General features: G+C 37.6%; 1 protein-coding gene across 6 annotated transcripts in view; it reads left to right on the forward strand.

The window, feature by feature from the left end:
- Window positions 1–25787, forward strand: part of TBC1D1 (TBC1 domain family member 1) — a 118556-nt gene that overhangs the window by 51372 nt on the left and 41397 nt on the right. For 5 of the 6 annotated variants that reach the window (XM_075499910.1, XM_075499909.1, XM_075499911.1 and 2 more), the window contains 10 exons: window positions 3002–3535; window positions 6629–6718; window positions 10458–10562; window positions 11232–11364; window positions 12793–12884; window positions 14527–14637; window positions 17229–17357; window positions 19483–19569; window positions 21267–21556; window positions 23254–23412. In XM_075499910.1, coding sequence (XP_075356025.1) covers window positions 3002–3535; window positions 6629–6718; window positions 10458–10562; window positions 11232–11364; window positions 12793–12884; window positions 14527–14637; window positions 17229–17357; window positions 19483–19569; window positions 21267–21556; window positions 23254–23412 — 1730 coding nt within the window. The remainder of the gene's footprint in view (window positions 1–3001; window positions 3536–6628; window positions 6719–10457; window positions 10563–11231; window positions 11365–12792; window positions 12885–14526; window positions 14638–17228; window positions 17358–19482; window positions 19570–21266; window positions 21557–23253; window positions 23413–25787) is intronic. The other variant, XM_075499912.1, reaches the window with a different exon arrangement.

Below are 25787 nucleotides of genomic sequence, written 5' to 3' on the forward strand. Positions count from 1 at the left end.
ATTTATTTGCATTTTACAGATTTTTTTTTTATTTCTCTCTCTCTTTTTTTTTTTTTTTTTTAAACTAATGGTTACTTGATCTTCATGTACTCAGCATCCAGGTCTGTTTGCTGAGGGAGCCAGGGTCAGAGGACACACAGGAGTGTGTGGATTCTTCGTTTCTAGATACTTGCATAAAAGGCCTGAACGGTACAGGTAGATGAAAAGAGCACATATCTTGATCAGGCCAAGAACAGTTCCAGGGAAATATGTTTGTTTGTTTGTTTGTTTGTTTTTTTTTCTCATTTGTCATGGCATCTTGTCTTTACTCATGAAAAGAGATTAATGTTTAACATATGTAAGGGTCACAGGAAAGTGAGGTGGTGATTTGCTGCTTCTGCTAGAGCAATACTGCATCAATTGCCTAATCAGAAGTGATAAAATGATATTAACAGACTGTGAATTTTTTTAGCTTAATAAGCAGGAACAGGGAGTCAGTGTTTTTCATTAAGTTTAGCACGGAAGCCAGCTGTTACTTATAAATGACATAATGCAAGCTGTAGCATGTGTGAAAATAAATAAATAAATACCCCCCTTGGTTTTCATCAACAGGCCTGCTAGGTCTCCCAGAACATGAAGTTTATTAACTACTGCAAAGTCATTCTGTGTGATGTAGTGTCTTTCTCTAACTACTGTCTGTATGTAAAGTCCAGCCACTACTGAACAGCAATCTTGTCAATGTCCAAGGTGTTTGATAACAAAAAACATTGAAGAAATCAAATTCAGTAACTGCGCATCAGTGATGGATCCCTAATGTCTTGTCTGGACTTCAGCTCAGCTATAGCCCTTGCAGCACCTGCACTGCTGGAAACTCTCCTTGTAGTCGTCAGCATGGGTGGTGCTGGGGGAGCTTAACCCTGACTGAGATGGTGGCACAGTTGGCCTGGGTGAGAGCGGTCGTTCCTGGCTTTGACGGCATGTGTGTTTTCCAGGAAATACTTCATTCCTTTGCTGACACCTCTGCAGCCTCAGCAAAAGTGGAGATGGGATTGCAGGTCTCTGCATGTATTCTGGGCAACTCAGAAGTAAAATTACCTGTGGCTTCTGAGTCCAGATACTCCCACAAGAATAAAGTGTGTTTATTAGAAAATGCTAAAGCAGTTGCAGTTTGAAATATGGGTAGAACAAAGTTTTATGTTTCACGGTCATCCTGATATGTTGACTAAAAATTGGTTCTTTGAAGGAGTATTAGGTAAATAAAACTGAGGTGAACCTTGAGCTCACTGTGGAGCAAACGCATATCATTTGAGGTAATAAAGATTCGTTATACCCTTACGTTCTTCTTGTATATGATTAAAACGTTAGGCAGGACACTGCCCTAGCCCAAGGCTTTCTGACTGGTTGGTGACATAGCTGAGAACAGACTTCTGAAGTCATGACCCTGCTTTTCTTACCTCTCCCCCATTGTCTTTGCTGGGGGATTAGCTGATGACTCATGCCTTGCCCTCAGGGGTGAAGTAATGCTTCCTGAGTCGTTTTATTTATTTATTTCATAATCTGTTACTTATTGTCTTAAATCCACTAGCTATATGTGTGTGTGTATATCTGTCTATATATATCTATATATCTGTGTTTTCTTGTTTATGAAAAGAATCCTACTGAGGTCTTTATGAGCACCCAGAATATAAACATTCACTGTTCAACTCCCCCCCCCCCAAGTCCTTTGCTGTTTCCCGCGGTGGTTTATCTACATTATTGCATTATGCTTAAGACGTTAGATAACCATAGAAATGTCTGAAAAAGGCAGAGGTCATGTCTCCAAAGTATTGTTTAGGTTTAGGGGAGATGGTTTTCTCATAGGGGAGATGGCTTTTCTGGGCTGCTGTTTTCGTCTGCTGCTCCCAGACTTCCTTCTGTACTATCTGCAACCAAATACTTGTAAGTAAGTAAGCTCCAATCAATGCTTGACAGAGGAAATTTGTTTTGTCAGGAAACTGGCACATTAGCATGGATTTTTCTCAAAGTAATTTGGGAGAATTAAAAAGATGGCAGAATTATCTGTTGTAATGATAGATGGTGGCCCTGCATTTGTCATATGGCAGCAGCACATGCTGCAGAAGAACCTTAATCTCCTAGGCCAGTCAAAGCAGTGGGATGTAACCAAGCATCGGCCTTGCAGCAGCTTAGCAGATAGCATATGCATGTTCCTACCTTATAACCATATCAGAAACTGTGACCGTTTACTGTTACTTACAGTGTATCAGATGGCAGTTTGGGGTTTGTTTATAATTATGACATCTGTGGGATGTAGCAGACTGCTCTCTCATAAAAATGCCCTGCAAGTGATACTGTATGTGGAAGTAATATTATTTGAGAGTGTCATCTAGGGTGCTAGAATAAAAATGAACATCTAAAATAATGAATGTGTTTCTTTTAAAAACACAGCTACTTACAGTTAAAAAAAAAACCAAAACAAAAAAACCCCAAAAAACCAAAAAAAACCAAACTGCCATAACAACGTAATATGCTATTATGAAGTTGAAAGCAAATTTGCAAGAGACTCATTAACGTACATGACATGAATGCTTGAGTAAGAGAAGGGAGTGAAAAATAACAGAGATTAAATAACTTTCCCCATTAATTAGTCTGTGGCTTCTCTTATGCCTTCTGAAATATTTTTATCTTTCATTTTGAGTTTGAATTTGTCACATTATACTGGTTCCTTTGGGTGCAAAAGTTTTACTGAAAACACATAGCATTACAAGAGACGAAGCTCTTCTGACAATGTGTTGATGATGGTGAACTCCTAGCAGGGAGACAAATGAGCAATTCGTCTAGTCAGTGTTTAACTTTTATAATGTATCTATTGGACAAATAGAAGATCAGTTCAACTGGTCTTTCAGAAAACAAAACCAAATTAGTCACTCCAGAAAAATGCAGGGAGCACCTCTTCATGTTGCAACTTGTTTGTCATAAAGCACTAGATGCTAATGTTGTGTATTTTTTTTTCCCCCTTCTGTAGGTGCCTGAGATTATAAGCTCCATTCGACAAGCTGGAAAAATTGCACGTCAAGAAGAGTTTCAGAATAATCTCTCAGATGTTGAAGACCCTTTTGCCAAAAAGTTTGAGGTGCTGTTCTGTGGACGGGTGACAGTAGCACATAAAAATGCACCTCCAGCACTCATAGATGAATGCATAGAGAAATTTAATCGTGCAAGTTGTACAAAAAAATCAGATTTCAACTCATCGTCCCAACAACATGAAACTGCCAATAACTTTGGAGGCTTCTCTTTCAGCAGCAAATTTCGGTCTGTCTTCCAGCCCTTGGTCAGTGAAGAGGAGGAGAAAAGGCCAATTAGGAAATCCTTTTCTCAGCCTGGGCTTCGTTCCTTTGCTTTTAAGAAGGATTTGCAAGAGGGAAGCCATAGGAGTAACAGCTTTGTCAGGTCTTTTGAAGAAGATGCAATTTCACTGAACCTTAAAAGTCAACTTATCTATGGACACAGTGTTGTGCAGCCAACAGACATTGCAGAAAACCGGACGATGTTGTTTACGGTAAAGCAAGATTTGCAGCTATTGGTGGCATTTTCACATCTCATAATTTGGAATGGCAAACACCAAAGCAGATGTTCTGGCAGATGGCAGTTACTTCTTTAATAACTTAATTGCAATTATCAGAACTTAATTTAACTCTTATATTTCTCTAGACAGCATTACCAGTCAGTGTAAATTGTTTTACATAGTCAAAATTAGTTTACATTAAATAGTTTAAAACAGCACTACCTGAAACATTGGGCTTCTAAAGACAGCTTTTAGAAAGCTACAGTAAGTTAGTAGGTAGTTTTACAACTGCAAAATGATATGTACAGTTACACTAACTAGTAACAGAAGAAATAAATTTCCAGGTGAATGAGTTACCTGTAACTAGAGCAGGACTAAAGCATGACTGTGGACTAGTAGACTTTATGTCCCATGATAAGCAGCTTAATTCGTGAAGGTGTTCCTGCTGCCAACACGTCTGTGTAATGATGGAGTAGTGTAGTAACTTCCTAGGCTACTCCACACCTGCCTCCACTGCTGTCCTACTTTTGTGCGGCTAGCAATGCCCTTGCCTTGATAGGTGAGCAGCGAAAGTATTTTTCAAGACCTGAGAAACAAGTAAGGAATGTGTTATTTGCTCCTTTTATAATCCTCATGATAGATAAGTAATATGTTATATTTTATATATCTTGTATCTTACGAACATAACGCAAACCTGGAGCTGATACTGCAATGGCTGGCTATCATAAGGTCATCTTGGATCTGTCAGCTGCTGTTGGAGCTGGGAGTTTCTAAGGACAGTAACAAAGTGGAGTGGGTGCAGTTGCAGTAGGTTTTTTGAAGGGGGGAAAGAGAAGTGCTGCTTTAAGAAGGATTGCCAAAGTGTTATGTCTGTAAAAAGTAACACACAGAAAGACGTTTAGTTAGCTATACCTGATTTAAAACTTCGTTTAGTCGTGGCAGGCTGGCATCAGAGAGAGAAGTGGAAGAAGGTGGAGAGAAATTTTGTGCTCCAGTAAAAACAATTCCACATTTACCTTCTTCCCCTGAGCAGGTATTTCACACAGAAAATATAAGCGCCCTTTATAATAATGCCTAATTTTTAAACAAATCCTGACTCCATTATTAATCCATGGCACATATTTTAGAGATAGGAAGATTATAGGTGGACTGCTTAGGTCCAGATCCTCTTACTCCAGTGAGTGCATTTTTAATTTATATTAAATACATGCAACAGTTCTCAAAGACACATGCAGCTTCAGCCCGAATATAACGTCAGTCACCTGCTGACAGGCTCATTTCCAAATTGTGGGGCTCTGCGGATTTGGCTTTCTATCTTGGGTTGCTTTTTGCCTGGGAAAATACTGTTTAGTATGCGCAGTTGTATTCTTTTGCCATTCAGCCAGTCTAAATTCAGCTGAATATAAGGAAGTGAAGTAACTGTGGTTTGTGCCTCCAGTATCCACAAGCTGGCGGCTTGTGGCAGAGCTGAGTTCATAGGTTAGCCATCCCCCGTGTTCAGCAGCTTCTAAGTAATGCTGTGCATGCAGCGTGCACAGGTTTTCACTTTTGCTCATCAGTTTGTGTGTGGCTACATATGAAACACTTAAAAGTAACTTATATCCAGAGGAAAAAAATTGTTTGTATTTTCTCAGTTGAAATTCTTACCTGGATTTTCCCCAGGACTGCAGCAGAGGTTGGTATATGAGGTCTGAAAAATGTTTGGATGAGTTATGTGCTGACTCTCCTGACCTGGTTCAGACAGTCCTGATTTTGGTATCTCTTCCTGAAGAACTGCTTTCCTAGCCAATTTCTTAGGATTTTAGGTTTTTTTTTTTATTTTTAGGCTTTTCTCCTGGCTGTATTTTGGGGGATGATGTATTGAGGTTTTTTCCCCCTCCTTGTTCAGTTGCCTTCAAATGATCTCTGCTGCCCTGGGACCAAGTGTGAAAGGAGTATGTGGGCTGAGCTAAGGAGCCTCTTGCTGCAGGGAGGGGAAGGCAACAGGGAGCAGGGGGAGGCTGCTGAGTAGGTGTTGGAAGGAATAACCCCATGAACATGTGCGAGGGCAGCCCCGGGGACAATACAAGGAAACCAGCAGGGAGTTGGGGAAAATCGTTGTGACTGATTGAAGTGAAGGAAGAGGTGGAAGGTGAATGCACAGGACCATTTTTAGACACACAGAGGTGGCACATCTCACTTGATCCATTTGCACACAGGATTCCCCCCTTCCCCCTTCCTTAAGAAATTACAGGTGTATTGGTTCTGCTGATCTTTTTATGTGCATCTTTTGGGATTTGGTAGTGGTTGAAGCTTCAGCAGGTTTGTCTAAGTTATGCTCATGAATGGATCCAGATTCCACCCATCTTCCCTAAAGTCTGATACGAGACTTGTCCTTAGCAGACTTTCTGATGTGCTAGAAACTATGAGGAATTTCAATTTTATCTGTTAAAATGTTACAAAGACAATGCCAGAAGCTGAAAAATTGAAAACAATAGTATCACCTTAAAAATGCCCTTTGCCCATCAAAAGTTAGCATCACCTTTTGGAATGCTGCTGTACAAATGACCTACACATTACATTAAGTTAGAAAATATACTCCAGTAAGCTAATTTTTATAGCTTGAGCTAAAGCCTTTATATTAAATGCTATGTGTGTCTTAAATAAATAAAACCCTAAAAAATAATTAGGTGGAATAGAGGTTAGAGGCATACACTTGGATTTAAATTTTAGGACAATTTCATTAAGTAGCTTTTGGGAATGTGGTATGTGCCAAACCTGCAGAAAATAAGAAAAGGCAGTGTGAGTATGTTTTCTCAGTGCCAAGTAAGTTACTTGCGGTATAATATTACTCTCATCTAATTAAACACTATTCTCAAGTCTCTTGTCTCAAATGTGAAACTAAATCTCAGTTCAGTAGTGTGCAGAGCTCTCAATGCCAAATCAATGTTGTTTCAGTATTCTCTCTAAATATAGGTGTAGAGAGGTCTAAATATACAGGTAGAAAAAAAATTGAGATTTATGTCCAGGAAACATTTTTTTATAGTAAGACAAAAGGGGGTGTAATGTTACTTGTTATCATCTTGCTATTTATTTTGCTCTTTTTAGATTGGCCAGTCTGAAGTTTACCTTATCAGTCCTGACACAAAAAAAGTAGCAATTGAAAAAAGCTTTAAAGAAATATCCTTTTGTTCTCAGGTAAGATTGCAGTGTATTCTTTCTCTTCTTTTTTTGTTTACATACTCTCTACTTGTGAATGCTCATGTACTCCTCTCTCCTAGCATTTCAAATGGATTCTCACCCCAGCGGTTTCAGTAATTGCTATTGACATGTTGCTAGTTAATCAGTAATTTTCTAAAACCGTCATTCTTTTCTCATGCTTTGCATTGTAATTTCTGAGATAAAGACTCACTTCTGTGTGCGGTGGATGAATAATATGAGCTGGAAGGAACACTCTGGTCAGCTCTGGTTTGAGATTTCAGCGGGTGTGATTCACAGTTGTGCAAATCTGGGATTCTCTGAGCCATATTTTTCAAGAAGTGATAATGAAAGGAGATAAACGATTTGTAAGAGTTCTCTGAAAAATACTTCAAAAAAATATTTTTTTCAAGAGTATAAATTGCATGTGTGTAAAAGAAGAGAACCCTCTGCTATGCAGAGGTAGTGTGTGTGATGCACTGAGGGCAAGCATATTTCAAAGCCTCCTCATTCACTATTAATCCCTGTTCTTTATCCCACAGAGTTTGCTTCCCTGTCCTTCACTCATTTTCATGGCTCTGACTTTGATTTTACATGGATTATGTGAGGGTGCAGTTTATCTAATGACTTATTTCAAGTGGTGATGTTTTGAAAGAGGTGCGGCTTACACATGTGAAGATGCAGTAATGGCATTGCGTAGGTTACATGGGTCTGTGATTCACACTCAGCTACTGCAGCAGCTCAGCGGTGTGACGGCAGAAAGTCACTGTCACGTCAAGGACGTAGGACAGATTGGGCAATTACAGCCCTCCTATATGGGCAGCTGCACTAACTGCCGGTGGGTTCTGTGTACAGGAGCGGAGGACTCTTCTTTGAGAGTTGCTCAAATACCAACCTGCAGACTGAAACGACTGTTTATAAAGACAATTCATAGACCAGTTGCTTTTGTTAACTAGCCAGTGTCATGATGTAGGGATTTGCCTTTCACTAGCCATTTTCTGTCCTGCAGGGCATTATTTGTATTTAGTTTGTCTGTGTACCAGATTTGGTTCAGTTTAAGTGAATGGGGAAATTGAATTTAATTAAACTAGCATAGAGTCCTTAGAGAACACTTAATTCCTTTAAAACATGTTATAGATCATTTTAGTTTAAAACACTGAGAAAGTAACCTGCACTGTAATTATATAAATAAACTTACATTTATTGAGGAATGGATGTTCCCACTAGTTTAACTAAAAATTCACCTTGAATTAAACCAATGCAATGCTTGTTTGTAGTGTGGGGCTTGGGTGAGAATAAGACCTAGTATACCAGGATATGCATTTTGCCACTCTTTTTTGCACTAGGAACTATTTTGTGCTTGAGTAACTTGCATAGTGCAGGTCTACTCAGTGCACCGCAGGCTCTGGTCTTAATGATATTGGGGCAAAACTTGGTTTTTTTTCAGTAGGTTTATTTACCCATTTTTAAATGTAAGGAATACGATTTGCTGTTACTTGCCTCTAGGTTTTTTGGATTGGGTTTGTTTGGGGTTTTTTTTTCCATAAATTACTTTGGTTTTTAATTTGATGAGGATAGCTTTCATCACTAAACATACAGGTACCTGTTCTGAAAATTTCAGAGTAATCGTAAGTAGTTTGCATGCTGTCAGATCAAGAGCTTTGAAGATCACAGAAAAATCTTTATCCCCATGTTCCCTTAGGCCATCTCCTTAGGCAGGAACTAGTTAGGTAGACTTTGTGACTTGCCCTGAAGGTCAACAGATGGTTGTGCTCCTTAGAGCACTAGGAGTAAAATTCTGATTGAGTTGTCCCCTCCTGTCTGAAGAATGTGCTACTGGGCAGATATTATGTCAGTTGAGCAAATATTGGTATTGGCGTACAGCAGGCTTTTCCCCCAGGTATGCATGTTTCAGAAGACTTGACAGAATGATCTTATGGACTCATCTTGATTATACAAGAACTTTAATAATCTTTTCTTGAAGGCACTGGAGTTAAGTTATAAGGGAGATCAGAATCAGTACTTAATTTCCAGAATGCCCAATCCATCAGTGAGATATTGTAATGGCAGAAAGAAGTATGTGGTCCTGGGGCAGTATCTGAATTACCTAATCTGAAACAGCTAAGAGCGTTTGCCAGCTCCTGGTACCTCGCAGTTTTGTGGGCAGGGCCATGATCCCGGCTGGGCTCCCTCCACTGTAGCAGTTGGGTTTTCAGAAGAAACATGAGCTGGGAGGTTAGTGAGGGGGCTCAGTGCTTTCTGTACACATCTCTGATGTGGATGATGGAGGGAGAGAGTCTGTGGGTTGCATCAGCCTGTTTTTGCTTTATCACATAGCTGCCTCCTAAAATGCTTAGCCTGAACATCCAATGGAGCTCAAGTTGGAGAAGCTGCAGGATTTACATCATTTGAATGTCCTTCTGATCTTTTTGTTCTCATGGCATATTAGTGCCTGATGTTTGTGTAATAAAGCCTTTGTTATCTGTGCGCCATTGTCACGCTCCAACAAACCGCATATCTCCATATACATTAAATTATTTTCCTTCATTCAGCTGGCATGCTCTGAAGATTTATTGTTAGTATTTCGAATGATAAGACAACATTGTTCGGATTGCTTAAGGATATCTGATGTTATAACATGTTCTTTTTTGGGACACCCGGCCATTCTCTTGTATGAAAGTATTAACTTTTTATGCTTTTTAAACTTTTTTTTTTATCTTTTCTTCATGATAAAAAGGCAAAGAGAATATTCAGTGATTCTTGCTGTGTTAACAAGGAAAAGCAAAAACAAAAAACCAACAAAAAAGTCCTGCTTGGCATCTTCAGATTGTTTAAATTTCACTGAAATTTCTGATTTACTGTGATTCATCATTATGATTTTTGATACAACAGTTTATTGACTCTCTTTACCCAACTTTAATATTGTTGTGCCATGACAGCTAGAAGGTAGTAAATGGTGCTGAGTGTAATTGAATTCCTTTGAACAGCCTCTACCACTGTGCATCATCATAAGTTCTTTTTTTTTTTTACCCAGAATGGTGCACTGAGGAGACGTGCACTGGGACCACCTAAGTCTACTCATCTGAAAGTCTTTTCATAAAAGAAAAAAATTCCCAGCAGTTAAAAAAACCTTTTTAGCATTTTACCAGGATGTACTGTTTATCCACTGTTGCAAGTAGATTGTGCCTGAATTTGCATACCTTTTAGGAGAAATAAATGCTTCCATGAGTGATCTTTAAGTAATATATTTAACCATTTTCATTTTTAACTAGCCAAGCTTTTCTTTAGAAGAAAAAAAAATTGTTTATCCATTTTCACTATCGCTTTGATTTGCTCTTACAAATGTAAAGCAGTGGTTGACCGCGTAAGCAAAAGAGAAGAAAAACAGAGCTTTTTTCCCTTGCTATTTCCACTATTGAGTAAAATACATCTTGAATAGTATTTCTTCATCCCTGTAAGTGTTTTCCAATGGATCTATTATAACTCAGTCATTAAAAAAAACCAAACCAAAACCAACAAACAACCTCTGACTTAAGTGATATTTAAAAGATTCATGAAGTAATAGGTTCTATAACAGCATAGATTTTTGATGGCCAGATGATTTTAATGTAGTTGAAGAGAGATATGTGACCTATCTGTATTGCTGTTTGGACTTTCATGCTTTTGTTACTGGAAAAAATACAGGTACAAAACATTGAAAGTAAATATGACTGCTTCATTAGTGTTGTTTTTGTGCTAGGGGATTAGACATGTGGATCATTTTGGGTTCATCTGCAGAGAGTCTTCAGAAAATGGAGGCTTCCACTTTGTTTGCTACGTGTTTCAGTGTACAGATGAAGCACTGGTAAGTGAAAGAAGAGCCTAATACAATATTAGGCCCTAAAAGTCTTCTGTTGCTCCATGCTCTCTATTTTACTGAATGTCTTCAAATCCTGCTCCACTCAGAAATACAATTATTTAAAAAATGTAACTAACATAGCAGTCTGCAAAGGAACTTTTAATTTGTTTTGAAACAAAAACATAAAATCCAATAAAATTTTAAAATGTTTTTGTAACATTTAAAATTTTAAAATCCAATAAAATTTCCTTTCATTGCACAAACTAGGCTAGACTATATGCCTCTTTTTTGGAAGAGGTTTTTTTCATAGTGTACCTGCTAAGAAAATCAGGACTACACTACTGTGCTCTGGTCAAGCCAGTGCATCACAATGGCAGTAAGCTTTTTTTTGTCATAGACAAGAAAAGATTTCTAGATAGAGGTAGTATCTTTTATTAGACCACAGTAATAAAATTGGGTGTCCTGGAAGAGATAATGACTTCACGATGAGTTTTGTCTTACTTGTGTGTTTGTGTGTGGAAAGGGCACGGGAACAGCTTTTTTTTTTTTTTTAATCATAACCACATTCACAAACAAGCGGCAGTATCATTCTAAAAGACTGTTGTGTTTGTGTTAAGGAAAACAGAAACTCAGTGGAGGAGTGAAATTCTTTCTTTTGCACTCTATTCTTTTCAGGTTGATGAAATCATGATGACATTGAAACAGGCTTTCACCGTAGCTGCTGTGCAACAAACTTCCAAGGCACAGCCCCAGCTCTGTGAAGGATGTCCTATGCAAAGCTTGCATAAACTCTGTGAAAAGATAGAAGGTGAGGTTTAAAGAACTTTCTGGTTGAATATTTTTTCTAACAATTTTACTAGGGCACAGTCTTACATGTGAAACTTGAAAGGAATGAATTCTTAAAAAGAGCTTGGGACTTGGGATGGAGGGTTGAAAGCCAGTCTTTTTATTTAGAGGACTGCAATGTAAAGTTATCCATAAGGTAATAAGAATTTTGTAACAAAAGTTAAGTTCCTTTCTTGTATTTTAGTTGAATTTTTGAAAACTAGTTAAGAGTCTAAATATTACTGAATTGCAGCCAGCTTGGCTCTATTAGCCATATAAACACAGAGGATTGTAGACAAGGAACTTCTCAAGAATATATGCTGCAATAGCTATTACCTGCTGTCCCTTTGAATCCACTTAGATACTGGCATTATACTACCACTAAACATGAACCAAACAGTGAGCTTTTTAATATACGTGTTTGTGGTGTTGATCTATGCTCCTTGATGAAAAAGCAGCAGTTAGAATTGTAGTTGTTGCCCACAAAACAAGTTCAAGACAAAAAAATACCTCTTTGCATTTCAGCAAATTTCAGTTAGGTTTTGTTCATTTAAGTGATGTCTGGGGTGAATAAAGGGCAACAACAGCTTGTCAGATCACATGACAGTAGCTTATTGGACTAAAACCTATCTAGTATTAATTTGATGAAACTGGAGAACTTCCAAAACTACTTTTCATTCTATTTTGATCTTCAGCTAGCTATGATTTTTGAGAAGTTTCTTAAAGGCAAATGATTCTTAATGCCTTTAATCATGCCATCTGGTTAATCGTATCACCTGCTTCTGAAGGAGAAATGCCATGATTAGAAACTGACGTATAAAATACTGTTGATGGTTTGCTGTTTTTCCACAGAAAATAGAGGAAAGGAATTTAATCCAGGATGAGAGCAGAAAAAAATAATCTGAATGAGAGGGTAGTCTGCTTTAGACTGTCAGTAAATCTTTTCAGCAAGAGGCAAAGCAAGAACTTCACTAACATGCAATAAATTTACTCTTTTTCAGAAGAGGCCAAGGCATACAAATTGAAGAAAATCAATGGAAATTATATTTATACCACAGGCAAAATCCAAGCAATACTGCATAAAGCACCAACAAAGTCTGCTAAAATGCAGTAGATCGTGCGTTTATTTTATCTTGTGTGGTAATGGAATCTTCAGCTAAGAGTATAATCCTGGTCTGTGCTCAGTAAATCTCCTCATTGCAGAGTTTGTGTCCCTCATTTTAAAGACATGAGTTCAGTAGTAGCTTTAAATTAACCTAGAGTTCTTTCTAATGCCCTGTTATGAAATCAGTGCAACAGGTCAGCTCAAATAACTGATGAGCTTTGGCTTAAATTGTGGGCATATTTATGTGATTGGTTAGTTCTGACAAATTTGACCCTGTGATTTGTTCTTTTTTGTTCCTCTTGGTAGGGTTACACCCTTCTAAGACTAAACTAGAACTACAAAAGCATCTAACAACACTAAATAACCAGGAGCAGGCCTCTGTTTTTGAAGAGGTTAAGGTAAGCTCTGTTTCCTACAAGATTTTAAAGCAATTGATGTTTTTTGCTAACATCAGTGTGAAGCACCAAAGTTATTTTCATTTTTTTTGTGAATTATTCATTATCTTTATTTAATAGACTGTTAAATCACCTCGTGCTTTAATTTCAATATCGTTTTTCTGTAGCTGTTAAAAACTTGTCTTTTGATGAAAATGGCTTATTTTATTCATTTTTCTTCCCCTAATACTACTTGTTTTCCATGAAAATGTTGACTTCTCACTGAGTAAAACTGCACACATTTTTTGTGGGTGAAGGCAGTAACTTGTACTGTGAGAACATTCAACTGTTACTGTGACCAGAACAAATTACTATAACGTTCCCAGATCAGAAATTTTCCTGCCTAAAATTTATCCTCGATCTTAATACTTGTCAAACTAACTAAAAAGTTTAACTTTCTATCTTCTGAGTGAAATCCATTTTAGCACAGAGGAAGGCATAGCTGGATTTAAGGCAGATGATGAACATTGTAGGAAATGTCACTGGGCTTGGCACACTATTGAAGATTAGGCAATTTCAGACTTTTTAAAAAAATAACGTTTCCTTCCTCTCTTGAGTCATTTCAGTCCCTTTGTGTGTTTCCATGTGGCAGTTTATCATCCAGTACCAAATTTGGAAGTTACTCTGTGGGAGCGATTCCATGAGCTAAGTAATTTCTTAGTATACAGCAGCTAGCCGGCACTGTTGCCTTTTGGTAATCTGCACACATTTTAACGGTCTAAAGCTTCTAGTAGTCCCAGGAAACTGTTAATTGCTTCTGGTGAGAGTCTGCAAACGATTAACTTGGTAAAACCAAGGGTAAAGTACGTCTCTCCTGCCTGTCTTTTTCAGCTGATTTTTTTGAGTTGGACTACCTGAAATTTTAGTTGTCGCATTCTTACAGCTCCATATATTGTAACCATGATTTGCATTTTTAGATAACTGTTGTTCTAAGGATATTTTTATTAATCTGATGTGCTACCCTGGCATTAGCTAATTCATACTGTATCCTCTGCATTACATCAATAGGTTTAAAACAGCATATGCTTTTCAAAAGCTAGGTTTCTGGGATTGAATTATATAATAAATTGTTTTAAAAACATTTTCTCTTACAATAGTTCAGATCTAAATAGAATGCAGCAGACACAAATATGTTCACCTTGTGCACCGATTTTTAAAATACCTATGTCATTTCCCAAAAATTGAATGTCCAATGAGAAGGATTTCTAGGAGAAGGGCTGTGCATTATAACTGTAAGGCAGTACTTCATGTGTACTACAAACTCAGAACTACAGTGTTTTGGTTTTCTTTACATCAAAAGCAAATTGGAAAAAAATTTTTAAAGTCTTCATTTGCTTGTGGCAATTTGATACTTCTACAGTTGTCCTTTATCTTTCATGTAAATTCTGTCATGTATGAAGTGAGATCAAGTGTTTCTCAAAGCAGCTGTGTTGCTGCTTTGCGTGGGACACTGGTGTCCTCTGGTGGACTGGAGTGGTAGCATTAACCAAGTTAAACTTGTTCTTACACTAACAACGTATTGACAGTGACAAAATGAAAAGAGTAAATATTTGCTAACTGTTATACAAATGTATAATTATTGTGCTTGTGGTGTTTTCAATTAAAGAAATTAAGACCAAGAAATGATCAAAAAGAGAATGAGTTGGTTATCTCTGTTTTGAGAAACATGTATGAAGAAAAACAGAAGGACCATGTTCATGTTGGAGAAGCAAAACAGGTAAGTAATCATTCAGTTTTAGTTCATGTAAGGAGGAGCCAGGAAAAAAATCTTCCATTCCCTTTTTGTATCTTTCCAAAGGCAAATTTCCATCACTTGCATTTTGGAACTTCAAACTGTAGGCAGTGGTGAACACTGCTTTTGCTTATGATTCATAGGCTATTGTCATGTGCCAAAGCAGGCATATCTCAGATTTTGAGGTACCTGGTACAGTCTGATTTCAGGCCTAGGAGACAGAGATGCAAACAAGGCAGACCACTAATTTGATTGTTTCTTTCTTCTCACTACAATGGAAATTCAGTGGAAGTGAGAGAATATATACTGAATTTGTAACTGCTCTCAGCTGATCTGTGGCATTTGCCATCCCGCTGTCTGTCTGTGTGTCAGTGTCTTGACAACACGTTGGATTTGATCCTTGATAAAGAGTATTACATTTACTCGACAGCTGGAAGTTATTTCTTGTGTGCAAACCACCATTTGAAGTGGCCTCAAGGAGGAGTAGCTGAGGAGGATTGCTGCAGAAACAGCATCAGAGACTGTCATCCATTTCCAAAGAGCTGAGCTACCTTTCATTCTGTATCAGGTTGCATCGGTGCTGTTTAACTGGCTATTTATACAGTTAAGGTTTTTCAAAAGGGATTAATGATTTTGGATGCCATGGTTTGTGACTAACTAAGACACCTCGAGGAGGTCTGTATTTAAAAGAGGATCAGCACCCATTCTCTGGAAACTTTCAGTTCCAGTTATGTGACCCTTTTAAAAATCTTGGCTGTCCCACCACTGCTGGCTGGTAATTGTGATGACTGCTGTTGGCCATTTGTGAAATAAACTAGCAAACGAATATATGGAGATTAATTAGACCCCTGAAGAAATTGGGGAAATAGCAGCAAGTCTTCATTTACTATTTGTTGACTTTGTTAATCTCTTCTCCTTTTATGGTTTACTGGCTAATTATTGACCCCCCCTGAGAAAGCAGGAAGAAAACTTTGCATATTTCATTCTCTGATTTCTTGTCTTGGGCATCTCACCAGAAATATGTTTTTCAGAAAAAACCATTGTGCTTATGGCATGTCAGGAAGAAACATTGCCTGAGGTCCCCTATCATCGTATCTGAAATATTTTTATTTGGTCTAATGCCAGCTGATTATCAGATAGTTGTCAGTCACGAATGGCTTGGAAATAGGGATATACGAAGCAAGATAATATCTTAATATGTCTTCAGTGTGATTTGAAAATTCCTAAGGCCTGCTGCAGTCTGTTTGCTCAGTTTCTGGAACCAAAATTGGTTAATCTGATACTTGCAAAGATGCCAGTGCTCTAAGAACAGAGTTAACTTGCCCTCAGTCCATCATTTGTCTTAGCATTTTATATTTACTCTGATAATTTATCTCCAGAGCTGTTTAATAGCAGATACCTTTGAATGTGTACTCTGGCAGTGTTATTTGTCTCAGCAATCATTAACCCATGACATCCTCTGATGTCCCTGTTCCCTTTCTTTTCTGCATAGGTATTCACTTTCGTGCTTTTCATCACATTTTTTTTTAAATATTTAAATCAGGGGAGGAAAAAAGGAAATGTGGTACTAGTACATGGATCTTATTTAACAAAAATGACCTTCAAAATAAGTGTGTTTTCGTAAGAACATAATAGCAGGCAGCATCTGATTTGCCCTTTGAGGATAAGATGGGTGAAGGTAAAAAGAAAATACAGAAGCCTGTAACTTTGTCGTACTGGAAATAGGATGCTTTAAAACTATATCTAGACAGGACTATTTGGTGATGGTGATGATGTGCTATTCAGCTGCCAACGTACTAATAGTTACATAGGTCAAGTATTCAGATCTCTGAAATTAGGGACAGGTAGAGAGGGCTATGGTGCCTGGCAGCCTATGGTGCCTGGCAGCCTCAAGATGAACCCCCAAAAATAACACTGAAAACTGTGCTCTGGTTTCTACTGCAGGTGTTAGGTTTGGATGGTAATATTTGCATTGTAGTGTCATTTTTGTACTCACTACACTAGTCTTCACAAGCACTAAAAATGGACTGAAATATTTATTTAAAAAGCAAAATTCTCAATAGGCTGTTAGCTTTAAGGTGGAAGTGTTTCTACTGGTGAAATATATAGAAAAGGTAGATTGTTATACATCTTCCTAGCCCTTAGAAAGCCCCATTTTAATATAATGGAGACACTTGAGAGTTCTTGTTAATTATGAGCTTCATCAATTTGGATTAATTTCTTGGCTGAAGAAAAGTAAATCCATCAGAAATCTTTAATCTGTTACACTTAAACATTTAGAATTTGTACAGTTGTACTTTGGCATTAAAGAAAATTTGTCAACACAGCCATAAATCCTTATCAAAACGGCAGTTCTTCTGAAGCATGCTACTACACTCAACACATTTCCTTTAAGACATTTCCTGTTAGGATAGTTTGTTAAACTTCAATGTAAGTATCAGTAGAGAAAAAGGCATGAAAAGCCAAGGACACCAGGAGAAAGTATTGATTCAGGTTACAGAAGTCTTCAGACTGTTCACTGAGATTCTGCTCCATGCTGTTGAGTATTTCACATTTATGTTTTTAAACACTTGCAGACTTCACAACCCCCTGCTGAGAATGCTGTAAATGAGGTGCCCAGCAGTGCTTCGAGATTCAGATTAGATATGTTAAAGAACAAAGCAAAAAGATCTCTGACGGAATCATTTGAAAGTATTTTATCACGTGTAAGTATCTTCATGTTTATTGCCTCTGAACATAAGTTCATTGTTTTATTTATCTGAATGATAGAAAAGTCATATTTGTTATCCTTTCAGGTTGTAGCCAAGTGGTTAATGAAGGCACACTGGCAAAAATATTTGAGCGTACATGTTAGAAGGAGACAAAACAGGGCTTTGGTAGAGAGAATACCAAGTCCTGGAAGAAGTGAACTAATTGCTAGATAAGAAATAGTGTATATAGGCATTTCAAAAAATTAATATGAAGTTCAGCATGAGAACTTTTGAAAAGCAACCATTGTTTTATTTCTCTTTTGGATTTAGAAAATTAAAAAAGTAATTATAATTGTTCGCTTCTCTTTATGGAGAAGGAAGTGATTAGGGAACTAAGCATTCCTAATGAGATAGTATTTATTAGTGACACAGAACTGATTAATAATGGGGCATCTGAACTTTCAAATGCTAGAGATTATTTGAAGGCGAGGAGTGTAAAGAACTTTAGAAGGCACTAAGAATATGGAGGCATTTATGCAATATCACGTCAGGTAAAATTCTTTGTAAACAGTGTCTGGCAGTACCTATTAGCGGGAAAAACTTGAGCTCCTATGTGATAGAGATCCACAAGAAAACACATTGGGAAAATGTTTATCATGAACAGATGGCTGAAAATATCTGCTGAAAGTATACAGTAGCGGTTAAGAAAACAAATCAGATGTAAAGCTTAAGCACTGCTTAAACCTGTGGAGTGTCTTCTCATTCAAATAGCCTTTGTTTTGCACCTCATGGAAAAAAGTGAGGAAAATAATAGGAGACTTGGAAAGACTTCTGCTTGACAAAGGATTAAAAAAATCAGAACTTCTCCCTTGTTAAAAAAAAACAGAGAGTTGTGACAGAATGTCAAACCACAAATATTAAGGAACAAAAATGGGCATTCTCATTTCTTATCAGCAAACAGTTAAATTGAAGCAAGATCTATAGTTTATTGGCTCATAGACATGCAACTTGTAGTGATAAAACTAGGCTTTCAAACCTTGTTTCAGACATCGTATCTAACCTGTTCCCACGAAACAAATGATGGCAAAAGCATGTTCTCCCTGTTATAATTATGCATAGAGAGAGGACTTTTAGAGAGGAGACTTTTAGTTTCCTCTCGTTACTTGCCAGCCAGCATTTCTAGAGTTCACTCCCATAAAATCCTGCTGTGGGTCTGTTTGGGATGTGAAACATCATGTTAGTGGTGTTACAGTAACTATAGTAGTTACTGTTCTAATTTTTGCCAGTTAGTCCTGACTGGCATAAGCTGTCTTCACTTAAGCACAGCTGTATATTGGTTGCATTTTTACTGTCATGGCTGTTTTGATGGAAATTCTTGATTTTTATCATATCTAAGGCAAAACATTTTGTCTGAGCTTCAAGAAGAGAATAGTCACTATTGTGAATAACGATAACATTTTATATTTTACCTGGAATAACAGTTCAAAGAGAACATAAGCCTTAACTTCAGAACATAAAAAAATGCTACCGTTTAAGGTTAGGAAGATACAACTTCCATAGTTGTGTTAGCACATAAGAATCCATCAGTAGGTTTCTTGATATTTCTCTTGGTTACATAAAAAAAGTAGTCAAACAAATTATACAAAAATATTGTTCAAGAGATTATACAAAAATACTTATGCTTTCTGATTTGTAGGCATTGAAATTATAATACCAGAAATTATGTTTTGCTGTGTATTAAATTTATATGGTTTTAAGTCCTTTGTAATAGATGGCCTTTTCTTTTCCTTGTATCTTGGTAAGAAGTACCTAGTGTGAAAATTTCATGTTTGGAATACAGAAGGTACTTTAAAAGTAGTTATAGTACATGCATGCAGTGTATGTGATCATGTACATATCATGGAAAGCACATCATTACCCATGAGAATTCCTTAATTCCACAGGATCCTTTAAAATGTCAGTGACTGTCCTGAATGAAGCCTCTGTTTCTCACAGGGGCAAAGGCTATTCTTAGGCATTTCAAGAAACTGAAATTGATACTGTCTCTGAAAATTACAGATTCTGACTATGCTACACAAATCTCTTTTTGGTATGCCCCATATATTATAATCTTAACTGCTGGTGTGCTTTATCTTTAAAGGGCAGTAAAGCCAGAAGTCCGCTGGACAGTTCTGGTGCTGTGGATTTGGACAGCTCCACGTCCAGTACCTTAAGCAGCACAAATAAAGTAAGTAAAGCCTGGGGTGAATGTGCATATTTAGAAACTTCAGATAATATTCCCTGAAACAACTAGTCAGATGTGAAATGCAGTTACCAAATGCTCATATAACTGTTCTGTTCTAACAGCTTGCATTTTGTTTTGATTATTTTGTGGGAGTAGACAAGCTAACTGATTGTGTGTGAGAAGAAATAAACCCCAGAACAGCCGAACAGTATGATAAGAACAGTATCACAGAGTAGGGGGGGTAGGTATGTCCTTTTCTTCCTACCTGTAAGAGTCCTGCTGCCACTTGCTGATCCATAGGGTGTGTCTTTATTCCTGTGCCGAGTCCCTCTGAGGGTGACAGGGCTGCATGCATTGCAGGCAGCCTCTTGGATCAGCCACTGCCTTTCCTTCCCCCCCCCCAGCAATATTTAAGTTTTTTAGAATTTGCAGGTTGATTACCCAAATCATTTTTCATATATGTAACATGTTAGAATGTGTGTGAGTCCTCTGAGGGATAACTTGAACAAAGCAATCTCCCAGTTTACTCTGGTAACAGAGGTTCAGGCTAAGAAATAGCAGTCACATGTCAATACAATGGTGACATGTAAGATGCTGTTATCTGTGGAGCTTCACTGGAGGTTTCCATACTTTTTGACAAAATGGGACTCTTAGTAAATCTGTGTTTCTGTTCTTCAGAAGTTTCAAGTTGCTTTCAGGCCTTTCCTCTGTTCCCCGTGCTATAAAAAAGAGCAGTGCAATTAGGGCTCCATTTGCGTTAGAAATCCCTTGTACTGTATATAAACATATATTTTGTATGTATGTATCTTATTGTGTGAGTCTATATATGTGAAATAAAATACTGTATAACATCATCTGAATCTTGCAACAATGCAGCAAAACAAATGCAATAATTACCATGCTGCTGATCCATGGTTGGTTTCAGCCCTGAAAGTACATACCATGAATGCAGGATTGCATTCATAAGAAACATAAAACTAAAACAAGTGGAGTAATTTCCCCCCTTGCATGGTTAGGAAGCTTTTAGCCTGAATAAAACAATATAAACTAACAGCACAGAAGAAGCCAGTCTTCTTCCCTGGAGGCAGCCTAGCATTCTGGAGACTTGGATACAGCTATTGATTCTGCTCTAGTGCCTTGTCACCTACGAACTCCTGACTTCAGGTAATCAAGAGTCTGCTCTTTCTGCTTATGTTTTTGAAAGAATGGCTGACTCTGCAGGAAACACATGAGGTGGGGAATGGAGGAAAATGCATGGTTTTGGACTGAAACAGGCATCTAGTCATAGGATTAAAGTCCTTTGTGTGAATCTTCAGGTAGACAAGAGAAATATTATATTGTTAGATGGGGTGCTAAATATACAGTACTCTGAAATGCCACCCTTTTCATTGCTGTCACTGTTACCCAAACCTGACCCATCTGTTCTGTTCTGACCCCATTTCTTCTGACTTGTATTCAACATACTGTAAAATACAATTACTCTGAAAATTACTTTTTCTCTGTAAAATGGAGACTGTGATTTGTTGACCTAAATGATGAATCACAAAGACATAAAACATGAAAGATTCTTTGACCTGTCATGATAAAAATATGCAAGTTTGAAGCAGGTCTCTGTGGGATGTGAATAATGACATGGAACTGCAGCCTCAAAGATTGATTTTAAACCCACGTATTGATAACCTTATTTTTTGCACTGCTAGGAACCACCATTGTGTGAGAAGGAGAAAGACAGACTTCCTACACTTCCTACAGAAAACGCTGTTGAGACCAGTGGATCAGTGGGTGATCTCTCCAGTGACACAGATGATTCTCCTATTGAGCAGTCTGTTACATTACCTCAGCAAAGCTTTCGGAGGCGAGCAAACACACTGAGTCATTTGCCAACAGAAAGCCAGGAATCTCTGGTACCTGTTGAAACATCACCATCTGTTCCCCAGAGGAAACTTATGAGGTATCACTCCGTGAGCACAGAGACTCCTCACAAAAGAAAGTAAGACTTATTGAAAGCAGGCTATGATTTCATTTGTTGAGGGCATATTTGGGGATGATAATTGTGTATCAGGTATGTCCTCTTAATGGATAAGAAATGTATCGCAGCAGTGTGTCATTCTTTGGAGGTTTGTAGGTATCCTGTTTAAAAACACTTTTAGCCCTGTGTGCTCTACAGGGGAGAGAAAACATGAGATGTGTAGTTCCACAATATATGTCACAAAACTAAGTGTAAGCACAATATAGGATTGCTCCTAAAGGGTTTGATTATATTTTTGCAAGCAATAGTCAGTAATTTTTGTTGTTTTGATCTGCAAGCAGTATAAATAAATGCTACTTATTGTTGTCTACTTATAGAGAAAAATCCGGTAGCATTTGTGATGCTGAAAACCTTGCTAGTTGGTGAATTCATGTGTGACTTCAAAAAAAAAAAAAAAAAAAAAGACATAAATTGCCTAATCATTGATAGAGGTGAGGCTCCTGTCTTAACTTTTCAATGAGCCTATGTAGATTTTACTTGCAAAAACAAGCTACTGCTGGCCTTCATGCTAATATTCTTCAAGCTATCCTCCTTCAAAAACCTGCCTCTACATCTCTAAAGTCTCCTCTTAACTTTATGGCAGTTTTTTTTCCCTCCCTCTGTCTGGCTTTTTCCAATTACCATGGAAACATTTCTGTCTGTAGGCTTCTGTTTTACTGCCAAAACTGCTCGTTTACACAAGTTAGTGGGAAATCTGTATGTGTTCCAGCTCATTTTTCCCTGCAGGAGGCAGGGCAATAAATGAACATGCCTGAAATAGGTGATGACAGTGGGGAAAAAAAGAGAATTATAGTATTTGAAGGAAACATAACCCGGGTTGCCTTTTTGTCCCTTCTTTGAACCTTTTTGATTCTAAAATACTAGAATGTTTTTGTAGTGCAGTTAAGGACTTGTGTTTTTGGTCTGTTTTCTTCATGAGTGTTGGCTGATGCTTGTAGCTGCTTGTTCAATGAGTTCCTATCTTACTATAGGAATGTAGCTAGAAATTAAGTATCTTTTTCATTTCCTTGGTTATTTCTATTTGGGTTTGATCGTGTAATTTTTAGTAAGACCTGTGTGTGCCTGCTCCCTCACATAACTCAAACCAAAAAGAAATCACTGTTGCTTCCCTTTCATAGCAAATGTACAGAACCAGGGGAAATGGAAAACTTAGAAGAAAAGTATACTTAAAGTTCTCAAAAATCACTGGAATGATGGACTTTTAACATGTCTTGTATGTTTTGTGAGTGTTTTTGAACAGCTTACCTCAGTTCATAAATAGTTTCCAAAGTGTAAATAAATTCAGTTCTTCAGGTAGCATTTCACTTCTCATCCATTAGAACTCTTGATCATATGCCTGACTTTATCATAGAAACCAAGGAGGAGTACATGAGGGAGAAGAAAGGGGTGTGTCATTGACAGTTTTTTGGGAGTTTAAATTTAGTCATATGCTGAAATGCCTTGCTGAAGCCTGTAAGTGTGTACCTGGGACTTTGCTGATTGGGTTAAAATGTTCAGCCTCTTATAGTTACGGCATTAACTGTGAAAAACATAGGAAATGGCTCATTTGTATATGCCAAGTCCCTTTCAAAGATTAGAGAAGGGATTTCACTCCCCCCCCCGCCTTACTGTGTTTTGTTCTTCGTGCTACCTCAACTCCTTCGCTCTCGTTTGAACAGTTTGAATGCAGCTGTCGGCGAATCTAAAAGTTCTTCTGGTCAACTTGCACGTTCTCCTACTCTAGCTCGTCTTAATCCCTCGGCCTCTTCGCCCAACTTTTTTAAATATCTAAGGCATAATTCAAGTGGAGAACAAAGTGGGCATTTTGCACAAAAGAGGTGAGCTAGCACCTGTACATAGTTTGGGGTAGGTTATGTTTTACCGTGTCATAAATATGAAGCTCTATAGTGTAAATAATTAAAATAATTTAATATAGACCAAAGGTGGTACACGCTGCTCCGCTACTGAATGTAGAGCTGCTACTTACATAATTTTTTGTTTTAATAAATAAAATTCTTTCAGACACATGGACACGTGACCTTCTTTAGAGCCAGTTGCTCTAAAGCAACTTGTTATGCAGCAGACAGCAGCACTGCTTAAATTGCGTGAGGGATAAGTTGCCAAGAACCTGTGATCCACCTCACTCTGTCCCTCCTGAATCACTCATTTCTGTTCTGCTTTGTTCATGGTAACACAGAAACATATTAATATTCTTTTGTGCCTGACATTAAAGGCAAATTGACTAAGCTAACTAAATGGGGCAAGAAATAGCAGGACTGTGGAAAGCCAATACAAAAAAACCCACAAACAACCAAAACCCACAAACAACACCACCCCCCACCCCCCCCAAACCAAGAACAAACAAACCAATAAACAAAAAACCCCAACCCACCAGCTCATGTATTTGTCTTGGTTACTTTGAGCAATATCAAATGAGACTTTTCTGTGCCTCCTTTCTTAGAACAAAAATACATATAGAGCACATTGAGAAAAGGACATTAGCCCATCATTTCCCTGAGAACCCAGAACAAGTAGCTCCCTGAAAATCTTAGCCATGAAACCCCTTCTTACCCTCTTGAGCTAAAACTGCTTATTTTAGCTCAAAAGGTTAATAAGACCAAATGTCCTTGGAAGTGCTGTCAACAGTCACTGGCCACTGGCGAGCAATTTTTATTGCTGTTGCTGTTTATTGTTTGGTTTTGTTCTCTTGGGTGAAGGTTTCCTGTTTCCTCAAGGTGCTGATTCTTCTGATCCTGAGAAAATACTTGACTGAGAACCTTGTTTCACCAGTTCCTTCAGTTGTATTTGCTGAGTATTAACTAGCATCTCTCTTAATTTAGCGTCACCTCAGAACTATGGTATAACTGAGGAGAGGAAATGTGAGTCTACAGTGTCCTCTTTACTCTTAATTTTAATAAGACTTACTTGAATCATGAAGGTTAAATTCTCAAAAGCAGATTTTTCCAAGTAGATTTGGTAATGATTCTGCATGCACAGTAGCAACTTCTCCTTCCCTTTCCCTGTCATTTAAGGGTATACCATATTGAACCTCTAAGCGACAAGACTGAAAGCGGAAATTGATAGGGATAGAAAATGGGTTAATGAGTTTAAATCAATAAAGTCAAACTGCCCAAGTTGATTGTACTGTGTAAGTGAAATTACCATGTGATTGTGATGGACTTACAATATAAGTGAAACCTGTTTGCAGGGCATACCATGCTACAGCCTTTTCTTCTTCATGCTCAGTACCAGCTACTAAAGAACAGCTTCACTTCCTATTAGTAATATCCCAGAGTATCCCCCATCCCATTCACATCTTCAGGACACAGTGCTAAATGCCATCCAGATACATCATTATGGTTTATCAGAAGCAGTTCTTTCTTAAACTTAGTTTTTCAGGAGTGAATTCTCCTACTCACGTGTTTTTGTGTACTCTTCTGAGAAAAGGTCTTCTAGTATCACCAGCCAAGTAATTTTCTATGTTTTCATTCCATGCAGAAACTTTTTGTTGTCTGAGTTATTCTCACTTCCTTCTATTAACCTTCTTCTGAGTATGTTGGGGGCTTGTTATTTTAAAAGAAAGAGCAGAATTATGTTGGCCAGAAGACTGTTGATGAAATCTGATTAGTGCTCCTGTCTGGTGCATAAATAGAGCCACAATCCTAAATGATCAGTCAGAAGGCTCAGCTTTTAACTTAAAAGTTCCAAGCTTGTCTGAATAAAACATTTGTTAATGTTTTATTACACTTTTATTAACATTTGTTAATGCTTTACAAAATGTTTTTTTGCCAAAGTCTTGTTTTTCATTTGCCAGCACAATGATTATCAGTGTCAGCTTTTCCTAACCTTTTCCCCCAAACTTAGTCAATCATTGAAACTGATATTTAAGTAAATGTGCAATGATAAAGTTGGTGTCAGTTCTTGTAATATTAAAGGAATTTACTTGAAACATGCACTAAAAATCTTGGGATATAGCAAAGAATAACGACTTTACTGGAAGTACGTTTATTTATACTGGAACACTTTAGTTTGCCCAAACAAATACGAATTTCAAAGTAGCACTTTGTTAGCAGTTTCAGTTTTGACTTTGGTTTCCTTGATATTCAGGCCTTCAGGATTTAGCTGCTTTTTGTTTGAAACTTAGCAGTATGTATTATTTTTATTCTGTGTATTTATACTTCTTTGTTCTAAACTATACTTTTCCCAACTGCAC

Source organism: Mycteria americana, chromosome 4 (genome assembly GCF_035582795.1).
Source record: "Mycteria americana isolate JAX WOST 10 ecotype Jacksonville Zoo and Gardens chromosome 4, USCA_MyAme_1.0, whole genome shotgun sequence".
NCBI classification, from domain to species: domain Eukaryota; kingdom Metazoa; phylum Chordata; class Aves; order Ciconiiformes; family Ciconiidae; genus Mycteria; species Mycteria americana.